The sequence below is a fragment of the Ovis canadensis genome, chromosome 24 (genome assembly GCF_042477335.2).
Source record: "Ovis canadensis isolate MfBH-ARS-UI-01 breed Bighorn chromosome 24, ARS-UI_OviCan_v2, whole genome shotgun sequence".
In the NCBI taxonomy this organism is placed as follows: Eukaryota; Metazoa; Chordata; class Mammalia; order Artiodactyla; family Bovidae; genus Ovis; species Ovis canadensis.
Genome location: NC_091268.1, coordinates 34,021,732 through 34,036,648, shown reverse-complemented (window position 1 = coordinate 34,036,648; position 14,917 = coordinate 34,021,732). Strand labels below are relative to the sequence as shown.

General features: G+C 38.8%; 1 protein-coding gene across 1 annotated transcript in view; it reads left to right on the top strand.

Moving 5' to 3' along the window:
• DNAH3 (dynein axonemal heavy chain 3) overlaps positions 1-14,917 on the top strand; it is a 234,734-nt gene that overhangs the window by 139,913 nt on the left and 79,904 nt on the right. The window contains 1 exon segment of the mRNA XM_069570315.1: positions 3,940-4,185. Within this exon segment, the coding sequence (XP_069426416.1) occupies positions 3,940-4,185 (246 nt within the window).

The following is a 14,917-nucleotide window of genomic DNA, read 5'->3' as shown; positions in this document are numbered from 1 at the left end:
GAGTTGGTAATGGACAGGGAGGCCTGGCATGCTGTGGTCATGGAGTCACAGATTCAGACATGACTGAGCAACTGAACTGAACTATACACCAATGGAATGGCATAGAATGTCTAGATATAAATTCATGCATGTAATGTCAAATGATTTTCCACAAGCATGCTAAGACCATTCAATGCAGAAAGGACATTCTTTTTTCTTTTTCCTCTTTTTGTTTGTTTTTGCCTGCACCACATGTCATGCAGGACCTTTTAGCTCCTCCACCAGGGATCTAATCCATGCCCTCTGCAGTGAAAGTACTGATTCTTAACCACTGGACTGCCAGGAAGGTCCCTAAGACAGTCTTTTCAACAAGTGATGCCAGGAAACCTGGATATCCACTTAGAAATAAAGGAAGTTGGACCTTTACTTAATGCTATGTACAAAAATTAACTCAAAACAAATGGAAGACCTAAACATAAGAACTGTGTGTGTTCAGTCACTTCAGTCATATCTCTTTTCAACCCAATGGACTGTAGCCTCCAGGTTTCCCTGTCAGTGGGATTCTCCAGGCAAAAATACTGGAGTGGATTGCCATGCCCTCCTTGAGCAGATCTTCCCAAACTAGGGGATGAACCCAGGGTCTCCTGTGGTTTCTGTATCACAGATGGATTCTTTTTTTTTTTAGTATAAATTTATTTATTTTAATTGGAGGTTAATTACTTTACAATATTGTATTGGTTTTGCCATACATCAACATGAATCCGCCACAGGTATACACGTGTTCCCCATCCTGAACGCCCCTCCCACCTCCCTCTCCGTACCATCCCTCTGGGTCATCTCAGTGCACCAGCCCCAAGCATCCAGTATCATGCATCAAACCTGGACTGGCGATTCGTTTCTTATATGATATTATACATGTTTCAGTGCCATTCTCCCAAATCATCCCATCCTTTCCCTTTCCCACAGAGTCCAAAAGACTGTTCTATAGCTCTGTGTCTCTTTTGCTGTCTTATATAGAAGGTTATTGTTACCATCTTTCTAAATTCCATATATATGTATTAGTATACTGTATTGGTGTTTTTCTTTCTGGCTTACTTCACTCTGTATAATAGGCTCCAGTTTCATCCACTTCATTAGAACTGATTCAAATGTATTCTTTTTAATAGCTATGTAATACTCCATTGTGTATATGTACCACAGCTTTCTTATCCATTTATCTGCTGATGGACATCTAGGTTGCTTCCATGTCTTGGCTATTATAAACAGTGCTGCAATGAATGTTGGGGTACATGTGTCTCTCTCAGTTCTGGTTTCCTCAGTGTGTATGCCCAGCAATGGGATTGCTGGGTCATAAGGCAGTTCTATTTCCAGTTTTTTAAGAAATCTCCACACTCTTCTCCATAGTGGCTGTACTAGTCTGCATTCTCACCAACAGTGTAAGAGGGTTCCCTTTTCTCCACACCCTTTCCAGCATTTATTGCTTGTAGACTTTTGGATAGCAGCCATTCTGACTGGCGTGAAATGGTACCTCATTGTGGTTTTGATTCGCATTTCTCTAATAATGAGTGATGTTGAGCATCTTTTCATGTGTTTGTTAGCCATCTGTATGCAATCCCTATCAAGCTACCAATGGTATTTTTCACAGAGCTAGAACAAATAATTTTATAATTTGGATGGAAATACAAAAAACCTTGAATAGCTAAAGCAATCTTGAGAAAGAAGAATGGAACTGGAGGAATCAACCTGCCTGACATCAGGCTCTACTACAAAGCCACAGTCATCCAGACAGTATGGTACTGGCACAAAGACAGAAATATAGATCAATGGAACAAAATAGAAAGCCCAGAGATAAATCCACGCACCTATGGACACCTTATCTTTGACAAAGGAGGCAAGAATATACAATGGATTAAAGACAATCTCTTTAACAAGTGGTGCTGGGAAAACTGGTCAACCACTTGTAAAAGAATGAAACTAGAACACTTTCTAACACCATACACAAAAAATAAACTCAGAATGGATTAAAGATCTAAACGTAAGACCAGAAACTATAAAACTCCTAGAGGAGAACATAGGCAAAACACTCTCCAACATACATCACAGCAGGGTCCCCTATGACCAACCTCCCAGAATATTGGAAACAAAAGCAAAAATAAACAAATGGAACCTAATTAAACTGAAAAGCTTCTGCACAACCAAGGAAACTATAAGCAAGGTGAAAAGACAGCCTTCAGAATGGGAGAAAATAATAGCAAATGAAGCAACTGACAAACAACTAAACTCAAAAATATACAAGCAACTCCTACAGCTCAATTCCAGGAAAATAAACGATCCAATCAAAAAATGGGCCAAAGAACTAAATAGACATTTCTCCAAAGAAGACATACAGATGGCTAACAAACACAGATGGATTCGTTACCACTGAGTCACCGGGGAAGCCCTAAACCTTTAAAAATTATAGAAGAAAGTCTAAGGTAGAGAGCTATTTGGAAATTATTTCTTGGATATGACACCAAAGGCACAGCAACAAAAGAGAAAAAAGACAAATAGAGTCCATGAAAATTGAAAACTACTGTTTTCAAAAAATTCTATCAACAAGAGTAAAAAGACAACTCACAAGTGGCAGAAAATCTTTATAAATCATATAAATGATAAAGGATGAATATCAAAAGACTCTGTTAACAGACTAAAAAGATGACTCACAAATGGGGGGAAATCTTTACCAATCATATATATAATAAGAGATGAATATCCAGAATATATAGAGAATTACTAAAATTTAACCACACAAAAACAAACTGACTAAATAATAGTCAAAGGTCTTAAATAGACATTTCTCCAAAGATGCACAAATGGTTTATAAGCACATGGAAAGATGCTCAACATCACTAATTATTAGGAAAATGCAAATCAAAACCACAGTGAGATACCATCTCATACCTATTAGGTTGGATACTATCCAAACAACAACAGTACTAACAATATTAACAATCAAAAAGAACAAGTGTTGATGAGGATGTCAAGAAACTGGAACCCTTGTGCACCATTGATGAAATGTTAAATGGTACAGTTGCTATGGAAAATGGTTTCTCAGTTCCTCAAAATTAAAAGTAGATTTACCATATGACTTAGCACTTCCACTCTGGGTATATATGTAAAGAAATTGAAAGTAGGGACATAGAAAGATATTTTATTTACAGCAATATTATTTTTGAACATAGAGCCTGTGTTCATAGCAGCATTATTCATAGTCACCAAAGATGAAAGAAACCCAAGTGTCCACCAATCAATGAATGGATAAATAAAATGTAATACATGCATACAGTGAAATATTATTCACCTTAAAAATGAAGGAAATTATGGAGAGTTCCCTGGTGGTCTAGTGGTTAGGATTCAGTGCTTTCACTGCCCTGCCAGGGTTCAATTCCTGGACAAAAAACTGAGGTCCTTCAAGCCACATGGCACAGTCAAAATAAACATTCTGATAACATGCTGCAAAACAAATGGAGCTTGAGAACACTGTACTCAGAGAAATAAGCTAGTCAGAAAACAACAATATTATTTCACCTCTAAGACATATCCAGATTAGTGAAATTTATAAAGATAGAAAGTAGAATGCTATTTGTCATGTTGTGGGGAAGAAGGTAATGAATTAATGTTTAATGGGTATAGAGTTTCAGTTTTGCAGGATGAAAATAGTCCCAGATGTGAATACTGGTGATGGTTGCACAAAAACATGGATGAATTTAATACCACTGAACTTTAAAATGGTTAGGATTGTAATCTGTATGTTATGCATATCTTACTACAATAAAAAATTTTATTTTAATATATGTAGAAAAAGGATCGGGCCACTCATTCAATAACAGTCCCCTCCCCAGGCCCTTCAAGGATAGAAATACCCAATTCATATCTATTGCACTCTGCACTTTTTTCTGAGATTCTTATTCTTGCTTTTAGATGAAATCAGGGCAATAGAAGAGGAGGAAAGTGAATTATTTGAAGGCCTGACAAGCCAACAGATCTTCCTCTGGCTACAAGGTCTGTTCCTTTTTGCCTTGGTATGGACGGTGGCCGGCACCATCAACGCAGACAGCAGAAAGAAATTTGATCTGTTTTTCCGCAACCTGATCATGGGTATGGATAATAATCACCCAAGACCCAAAAGCGTCAAACTCACCAAAAACAACATCTTTCCAGAAAGAGGTAACTTGGTACCTGTTTGTTTTGTCTCCCTATAGTGGTTTGGAGCATATGTTCCAAACCCAGTCAAAATGTGAGATCCATGTAAGGCCTTTACAAAAGCCAGGAAAGATTTTATAGGTTGCCTAAGGAGGTATACTTCTTCAGAGCTGGCCCATGTATGTAGAGATGGGTGACCCTGAAGTCAGGTCTTATGAGTTAATTTAACTACTAATTGTTAAATTAGAAAAAGTCAATATGACTTTTTAAAATTATCTATAATCTCAGCAGTATAATAGGCCCCAGGGAACAACATGAGAAATACAACCATGTCTTTTTTTTTTTACTCCCTTCTAGTCCTATTCTCTGTATTTACACATGTCATATCATGGTGATTATGGCTTTAACATTTTTCATTATAATCTAATATTTTTCATTATAATCTAACATTGAAATGTTTATGGTTTTGCTACATACATTATCTTCAAAATGATCACTTTAATCACGTATTAATGTTCTATGTGTTCAGTTCAGTTCAGTTCAGTCGCTCAGTTGTGTCCAAATCTTTGCGACTCCATGAACCGCAGCATGCTAGGCCTCCCTGTCCATCACCAACTCCCAGAGTTTACCCAAACTCATGTCCATTGAGTCGGTGATACCATCCAACCATCTCATCCTCTGTTGCCCCTTCTCCTCCTGCCCTCAATCTTTCCCAGCATCAGGGTCTTTTCATATGAGTCAGCTCTTCACATCAGGTGGCCAAAGTATTGGAGTTTCAGCTTCAACATCAGTCCTTCCAATGAACACCCAGGACTGAGCTCCTTTAGGATGGACTGGTTAGATCTCCTTGCAGTCCAAGGGACTCTCAAGAGTCTTGTCCAACACCACAGTTCAAAAGCATCAATTCTTCGGTGCTCAGCTTTCTTTATAGTCCAACTCTCACATCCATACATAACTGCTGGGGAAGCCATAGCCTTGACTAGACAGACCTTTGTTGACAAAGTAATATCTCTGCTTTTTATTTATTTTTTTAATATAAATTTGTTTAATTGGAGGCTAATTACAATAGTGTATTGGTTTTGCCATACATCAACATGAATCCGCCATGGGTGTACACGTGTTCCCCATCCTGAACGCCCCTCCCACCTCCCTCTCCGTACCATCCCTCTGGGTCATCTCAGTGCACCAGCCCCAAGCATCCTGTATCCTGCATCTAATCTGGACTGGCGATTCATTTCATATATGGTATTATACATGTTTCAATGCCATTCTCCCAAATCATCCCACCCTTGCCCTCTCCCACAGAGTCCAAAATACTGTTCTATAGCTCTGTGTCTCTTTTGCTGTCTTGCATACAGGGTTATTGTTACCATCTTTCTAAATTCCATATATATGCATTAGTATACTATATTGGTGTTTTTCTTTCTGGCTTACTTCACTCTATATAATAGGCTCCAGTTTCATCCACCTCATTAGAACTGATTCAAATGTATTCTTTTTAATGGCTGAGTAATACTCCATTGTGTATATGTACCACAGTTTTCTTATCTTCATCTGCTGATGGGCATCTAGGTTGCTTCCATGTCCTGGCTATTATAAACAGTGCTACAATGAACATTGGGGTACACGTGTCTCTTTCAATTCTGGTTTCCTCAGTGTGTTTGCCCAGCAGTGGGATTGCTGGGTCATAAGGCAGTTCTATTTCCAGTTTTTTAAGGAATCTCCACACTGTTCTCCATAGTGGCTGTACTAGTTTGCATTCCCACCCACAGTGTAAGAGGGTTCCCTTTTCTCCACACCCTTTCCAGCATTTATTGCTTGTACACTTTTGGATAGCAGCCATTCTGACTGGCATGAAATGGTACCTCATTGTGGTTTTAACTAGCATTTCTCTGATAATCTCTGCTTTTTAATATGCTTTCTAGGTTGGTCATAACTTTCCTTCCAAGGAGTAAGCGTCTTTTAATTTCATGGCTGCAATCACCATCTGCAGTGATTTTGGAGCCCCCCAAAATAAAGTCAGCCGCTGTTTCCACTGTTTCCCCATCTATTTGCCTTATATCAAGGCTCTATATTGTCATCCTGCTTATTTAACTTATATGCAGAGTACATCATGAGAAACACTGGGCTGGATGAAGCACAAGCTGGAATCAAGATGGCCAGGAGAAATATCAATAACCTCAGATATGCAGATGATACCACCCTTATGGCAGAAAGTGAAGAAGAACTAAACAGCCTCTTGATGAAAGTGAAAGAGGAGATGAAAAAGTTGGCTTAAAGCTCAAAATTCAGAAAACTAAGATCATGGCATCTGGTCCCATCACTTCATGGCAATAGATGGGGAAACAGTGGAAACAGTGGCTGACTTTATTTTTTTGATGAATCATGCCACAGTTTTATAAATTTTATTTATCTTTTCCTAGAACCAGCTTTTAGTTTCACTGATCTTTTCTATTGTTTTTTAGTCTTGATTTTATTTATTTCTCCTCTGATCTTTATTATTTTTTTTCTTTCTACTAACTTTGGGTGTTATTTGTTGTTCTTTTTTCTGTTTCATATAGGTGTAATATTAGGTTGCTTATTTGAAACTTTTCTTGTTTGCTGAGGTAGTAAGCTTATAATGCTGTAAATTTTCCTCTTAGAACTGTTTTGCTGTTTCCCATAGGCTTTGGATTGTCGTGTTTTCACTTTCATTTGATTCTCGGTATTTTTGCTTGTTCTCTTTGATTTATTCAGTGACCAATTGCTTGTTTAGCCTCCACTTATTTGTGTCTTTTGCAGTATTTTTTCCTTATGGTTGACTTCTGGTCTCATAGCTCGTTGTTGAAAAAGATACTTGATATGATTTCAATTTTCTTAAAGTTACTGAGGCTCTTTTGTGGCCCCGCATGTGATCTGTCCTGGAGAATGTTCCATGTGCACTTGAAATAATGTATATCATGCTACTTTTGGCCAGAATGCTCTGTGAATGTCAATTAAGCCTGTGTGATCAAAAGTGTCATTAAAGACAAGCATTTCCTAATGTATTTTCTCTCCAGATAATCTGCCCTATGATATAAGTGGGGTGTTAAAATTCCCTATTATTATTGTGTTACTAGTTATTCCTTTTATGTCTCATGTATTTTTCCTTATATATATAGGTGCTCCTATGTTTGGTGCATAGATATTTACAGCTATCTTCTTGGATTGATCCCTTGATCATTATGTAGGGTCTTTCTTTGTTTCTTGTAACCATCTTTATTTTAAAGTCTGTTTCATCTGATATAAGTGTTACTACTTTGGCTGTCTTTCTATATACATGGAATACACTTTTGAATTCACTCACTTTCAGTTTGCGTGTGTCTCTAGGTCTGCAGTCAATCTCTTGTATCCTCAGCCATTCTGTCTTTTGGTTGGAGCATTTAATCCATTTACATTTAAAGTAATTATTGAGATGTATATTCTCGTTCATTGTTTTGGAGTTGTTTCTGTGATCCTTTTTTTCTTTCTTTTTTTGTTCTCTTAAGATTTGATAACTATCTTTAGTGTTACAGTTGAATTCCTTTTACTTTGTGTGTGTGTGTATATATTATAGATGTTTGGTATATGCAACTATGAAGTTATATGGCAGTCTGTGTGTTTGTGTGTGTGTCTGTGTATAAGTTGCTGAGCTCTTCATTTCAAGTACATTTTAAAAATACTGCATTTGTACTCTCCTCCCCTCACTATTACTAGTTTTGTTACCATATTTTACATGTAATTGTATTCTGTGTCTCTTAAATGCTTATTGTGGATATAGATTTTACTACTTCTTTTCTTTAAATTTATTTTTAATTGACAGTTAATTGCTTTAGTATTGCATTGATTTCTACCAAGCATCAAAATGAATCAGCCATAAGTTTACCCGTGTGCCTTCCCACTTGAACATCCCTCCCACCTCTGTCCCCATCCCACACTTCTAGGTTGTTAATGAGCCCTTGTTTGAGTTCCCTGAGTCATGTATAGCAAATTCCCATTGGCTATCTAGAATGTGGTCCACTGGAGAAGGGAATGGCAAACCACTTCAGTATTCTTGCCTTGAGAACCCCATGACAGTATGAAAAGGCAAAATGATAGGATACTGAAAGAGGAACTCCCCAGGTTGGTAGGTGCCCAATTGGCTATTGGAGATCAGTGGAGAAACAACTCCAGAAAGAAAGAAGGGATGGAGCCAAAGCAAAAAAAATACCCAGCTGTGGATGGGACTGGTGATAGAAGCAAGGTCCGATGCTGTAAAGAGCAATGTTGCATACGAACCTGGAATGTCAGGTCCATGAATCAAGGAAAATTGGAAGTGGTCAAACAGGAAATGGCAAGAGTGAACGTCGACATTCTAGGAATCAGCGAACTAAAATGGACTGGAATGGGTGAATTTAACTCAGATGACCATTATGTCTACTACTGCAGGCATGAATCCCTTAGAAGAAATGGAGTAGCCATCATGGTCAACAAAAGAGTCCAAAATGCAGTATTTGGATGCAATCTCAAAAGCAACAGAATGATCTCTGTTCGTCTCCAAGGCAAGCCATTCAGTATCACAGTAATCCAAGTCTATGCCCCAACCAGTAATGCTGAGGAAGCTGAAGTTGAACAGTTCTATGAAGACCTACAAGACCTTTTAGAACTAACACCCAAAAAAGATATCCTTTACATTATAGGGGACTGGAATGCAAAAGTAGGAAGTCAAGAAACACCTGGAGTAACAGGCAAATTTGGCCTTGGAGTACAGAATGAAGCAGAGCAAAGACTAATAGAGTTTTGCCAAGAGAACACACTGGTCATAGCAAACACACTCTTCCAAAAACACAAAAGAAGACTGTACACATGGACATCACCAGATGGCCAACACCGAAATCAGATTGATTATATTCTTTGCAGCCAAAGATGGAGAAGCTCTATACAGTCAGCAAAAACAAGACTGGGAGCTGACTGTGGCTCAGATCATGAACTCCTTATTGCCAAATTCAGGCTTAAATTGAAGAAAGTAGGGGAAACCGCTAGACCATGTAGGTATGACCTAAATCAAATCCTCTATGATTATACAGTGGAAGTGAGAAACAGATTTAAGGGCCAAGATCTGATAGATAGAGTGCCTGATGAAATATGGACAGAGGTTCGTGACATTGTAAGGGAGACAGGGATCAAGACCATCCCCATGGAAAAGAAATGCAAAAAAGCAAAATGGCTGTCTGAGGAGGCCTTACAAATAGCTGTGAAAAGAAGAGAAGCAGAAAAGCAAAGGAGAAAAGGAAAGATACAAGCATCTGAATGCAGAGTTCCAAAGAAGAGCAAGAAGAGAGAAGAAAGCCTTCTTTAGCGATCAATGCAAAGAAATAGAAAAAACAACAGACTGGGAAAGACTAGAGATCACTTCAAGAAAATTAGAGATATCAAGGGAACATTTCATGCGATGATGGGCTTGATAAAAGACAGAAATGGTATGGACCTAACAGAAGCAGAAGATATTAAGAAGAGGTGGCAAGAATACACAGAAGATCTGTACAAAAAAGATCTTCATGACAAAGATAATCACGATGGTATGATCACTCACCTAGAGCCAGACATCCTGGAATGTGAAGTCAAGTGGGCCTTAGAAAGCACCACTATGAACAAAGCTAGTGGAGGTGATGGAATTCCAGTGGAGCTATTTCAAATCCTAAAAGATGATGCTGTGAAAGTGCTGCACTCAATATACCAGCAAATTTGGAAAACTCAGCAGTGGCCACAGGACTGGAAAAGGTCAGTTTTCATTCCAATCCCAAAGAAAGGCAATGCCAAAGAATGCTCAAACTACCTAACAATTGCGCTCATCTCACACACTAGTAAAGTAATGCTCAAAATTCTCCAAGCCAGGCTTCAGCAATACGTGAACCGTGAACTCCCTGATGTTCCAGCTGGTTTTAGAAAAGGCAGAGGAACCAGAGATCAAATTGCCAACATCTGCTGGATCATGGAAAAGCAAGAGAGTTCCAGAAAAACATCTATTTCTGCTTTGTTGGCTACGCCAAAGCCTTTGACTATGTGGATCACAATAAACTGGAAAATTCTGAAAGAGATGAGAATACCAGACCACTTGACCTGCCTCTTGAGAAACCTATATGCAGGTCAGGAAGCAACAGTTAGAACTGGACATGGAACAACAGACTGGTTCCAAATAGGAAAAGGAGTACGTCAAGGCTGTATATTGTCACCCTGCTTATTTAACTTATACGCAGAGTACATCATGAGAAATGCTGGGCTGGAAGAAGCACAAGCTGGAATCAAGACTGCTGGGAGAAATATCAATAACCTCAGATATGCAGATGACACCACCCTTATGGCAGAAAGTGACTGCTGCTACTGCTAAGTCACTTCAGTCGTGTCCAACTCTGTGTGACCCCATAGATGGCAGCCCACCAGGCTCCCCTGTCCCTGGGATTCTCCAAGCAAGAACACTGGAGTGGGCTGCCATTTCCTTCTCCAATGTATGAAAGTGAAAAGTGAAATTGAAGTCGCTCAGTCGTGTCCGACTCTTGGCAACCCCATGGACTGCAGCCTACCTGGCTCCTCCATCCATGGGATTTTCCAGGCAAGAGTACTGGATTTGGGTGCCATTGCCTTCTCCAGGCAGAAAGTGAAGAGGAACTCAAAAGCCTCTTGAAAGTGAAAGTGGAAAGTGAAAAAGTTGGCTTAAAGCTCAACATTCAGAAAAACAAAGATCATGGCATCCAGTCCCATCACTTCATGGGAGATAGATGGGGAAACAGTGGAAACAGTGTCAGATTTAATATTTTTGGGCTCCAAAATCATTGCAGATGGTGATTGCAGCCATGAAATTAAAAGACACTTACTCCTTGGAAGAAAAGTTATGACCAACCTAGATAGCATATTCGAAAGCCGAGACATTACTTTGCCAACAAAGGTCTGTCTTGTCAAGGCTATGGTTTTTCCAGTGGTCATGTATGGATGTGAGAGTTGGACTGTGAAGAAGGATGAGCGCCAAAGAATTGATGCTTTTGAAGTGTGGTGTTGGAGAAGACTCTTGAGAGTCCCTTGGTCTGCCAGGAGATCCAACCAATCCATTCTGAAGGAGATCAGCCCTGGGATTTCTTTGGAAGGAATGATGCTAAAGCTGAAACTCCAGTACTTTGGACATCTCATGTGAAGAGTTGACTCATTGGAAAAGACTCTGATGCTGGGAGGGATTGGGGGCAGGAGGAGAAGGGATGACAGATGATGAGATGGCTGGATGGCATTACTGACTCGATGGACATGAGTCTGAGTGAACTTCAGGAGTTGGTGATGGACAGGGAGGCCTGGCGTGCTGCGATCCATTGGCTTGCAAAGAGTCAGACACGACTGAGCGACTGAACTGAACTGAACTGAACTGAATGAGACTGAATGCCGTGATCTTAGTTTTTTAATACTTAGTTTTAAGCTGGCTCTTTCACTATCCTTCTCTTTAGTTCTTCACTTTCAGCCATTCAAGTGGTATCATCCGCATGTCTGAGGTTGTTGATGTTTGTCCCAGCTATCTTGACTCCAGCTTGTAACTCATCCAGGCCAGCATTCCTCATGATGTGCTCAATGTTTAGGTTAAACAAGCAGGGTGGCAGCAGACAGCCCTGTCATACTCCTTTCTCAATCTTGAACCAATCAGTTGTTACATACAGGGTTCTAACTGTTGCTTCTTGACCTGCATACAGGTTTCTCAGGAGACAGTTGAAATGGTCTGGTATTCCCGTCTCTTTAAGAGCTGTGAAAAGCTCTTAAAGAGACGGGACACATCCGCAACAGAGCATCGTTTACACTTAGGCCCAGCCACTTCCTTCTTTCTGGTGCTATTAGTTCTCCTCCACTCTTCCCCAGTAGCATATTGGACACCTTCAGACCCAGGGGACTCATCTTTCGGTGTCATATCTTTTTGTTCTTTTATACAGTTCATAAGGTTCTCACAGCAAGTATAGTGGGGTGGTTTGCCATTCCCTCCTCCAGTGGATCACATTTTGTCAGAACTCTCCACTATGACCCATCTGTCTTGGGTGGCCTTACATGGCATGGCTCATAGCTTCACTGAGTTGTGCAAGCCCCTTCACCGTGACAAGGCAGTGATCCATGGAGGGGAAAATACAGTATATGCATACAATTAAATATTATTCAACAATAAAAAGAAATGAAGTAATAATGCATACTACAACATGCATGAATCTTAAAAACATTCTGGTGAATAAAAGAAGCCAATCACATAAAAGTATCTATTGGATGATTTCATTTATATGAAAAATCCAAAAGAGCAAGTCCATAGAAACAAAAAGTGTATTAGTGGTTGCCTTGGGGGCAAGCAGGCTGGTGAGAGATGGGAAGAGGATTTGAAAAGTGACAGCTAAGAGGTATGAGGTTTCTTTTTGGTGTAATGAAATGTTCTAAAATTGATTGTGGTAATAACCGTACAACTCAGTGAATATTAATATATTCATACATACATGTATATTTAGTAAACCATTGAATTATACAATTTAAATGGGTGAATTATAGCATATGTTAATTATATCTTAATCTATCATTTTAAAGTTTGTAAATGAAGTGTTAAAACCACAGAATCCAAGACAAAGAGGAATTGAAAACCAAAGAAACAAATAGAGAACTAAACAGTATTAGTAATGATCTGATAAATTAGGACCAGCAAGAGATAAAACATATAAATCTAGACATCTAACAAATGGCGTAGAGGAAAGGTTTGAGACAACTACACTTGCTATTGAAGACAGTCTAAAAATATGATTGATATGGAGACCTTACAGTGTTAATTCCTTGAGTAGGTACCCCAATAAATAATGTAGACAGTATATACCAAGAAACAAATGTAGAAATTTTTCCTAAAATGAAGACGTATTTCTGTAAGTTTTAAGAGTATTCTGTGTTCTAAGAAAAACTGATACAGAATAATTGATTTTTAAAATCTGATTAAATTATTGGACTTCCAGGATAAAAGTGATTCCATCAGGCATCCAGATAGGAAAAAAAAAAAAAAGCAGTGAAAGTGGAAATATCTGATGGGCCTCAAACTTCTACACAGCAAGCTTGACTGAAAGAAACACGGAAACAATGTTCTGCAAAACTCTAAGGGAAAGAAAATGTGACCTTAGAATACTACTCTCAGCCAAGTCACTTTTCAAATACAAAGCGGCAGACATTATCAAACATGCAAGATCTGAGAGAACTGAGCCTTCTTAAGTCCCTTCTTGGAAATAAAAAATTAAATCAGCCAACTAATCAATCAAGATAAAGAACTGAAGTAGTCTTGTGTTAAAAGACCCAAGTGTGACTGTTGAACCTATTAAAATAGAGATCTAAGACCTTAAGGTATGGAAGAATTATAGTTGCAAACAAAAGGTCAGTGTTATAATCCCTGAAAAAGTAAGACACTTGCTCCTTGGAAGGAAAGCTATGACAACCTACCCAGTGTATTAAAAAGCAGAAACATCACTTTGCCAGCAAAGGTCCATATTGTCAAAGTTGTGGTTTTTCCAGTAGTCATGTACAGATGTGAGTTGGACCATAAAGAAAGTTGAATGCCAAAGAATTGATGTTTTTGAATTGTGGTGCTTGAGAAGACTCTTGAGAGTCCCTTGGACTGCAAGATCAAACCAGTCAATCTTAAAGGAAATCAACCTTGAATAATTCATTGGAAGGACTTATGCTGAAAGTATTGAAGCTGAAGCTCCAATATTTTGGCCACCTGATGTGAATAGCTGGTTCATTGGAAAAAGATCTTGATGCTGGGAAAGATTGAAGGCAAAAGGAGAAGGGAGTTGCAGAGGATGAAATGGTTAGATAGAATCACTGACTCAGTAAACATGAGTCTGAGCAAACTCTGGGAGACAGTAATGGACAGAGGAGCATGGCATATTGCATTCCATGGGGTCATGACTTAGTGACTGAGCAACAACAGTATCATCAAGAACAACAAAGAGAACCAAAGGAGAGGAAATGGAAGAATGAGAGTTTATCATATCATAGTCCATAAAGGAATCAATAAAATTGATCTAACATTGAGTCATATGTATTTTCAAATGAAATGTGATACCAGGATTTACTTCAAAATATTCCAGTCTAAGAAAGAAGGAAGAAAGAAAAGGGAGGAAGTGAGAAGGGAAGGAAAATGAATATGATGGTTGTTGATGTTGTAGAAATGCACAAAACAGTTGTAAAATGTTGAAGATTATGAAAGCTGGATAATGGGTACATGGCAGTTTATTATACTATTCTCCTTTTTTTGTTGTCAGCTACATACTGGCACTTACCAGCTACCTCTACAAGGATTAAATCACATGCTGCTGTTTCTGCTGATTTTAAACACCCCTGAAAGGAATTCAGGGTGGAGAACAGAAATGAGGTACTCTGTGCTCTGGGAAAAACTAGCAGAATGGGTCTTCAGACAGATATTTTCAGGAGCCAACTTTATGAGCCCAATTCTTGTATTTCCTCATATCTAGAAAAACACTAAAATCCTTCATAGTGATGACTGCTCCTCGTGACTAGCAGAGATACATTCTGCAAAAAATAAAGTGCTTGATTGCATGTACTCCCCCTTCACCAAAATCACATATATATTGACCTTACCCCCAACCTCTTTGGAGCAATTTCTAAGGGCTATATGAAATGCTGTTTCCCAGTCTATAGTCCTCATTTTGCCCCAAATAAAATTTAACCTGCAATTCTCATATTGTATATTTTTTCAAGTCAGCATTGTGTATTT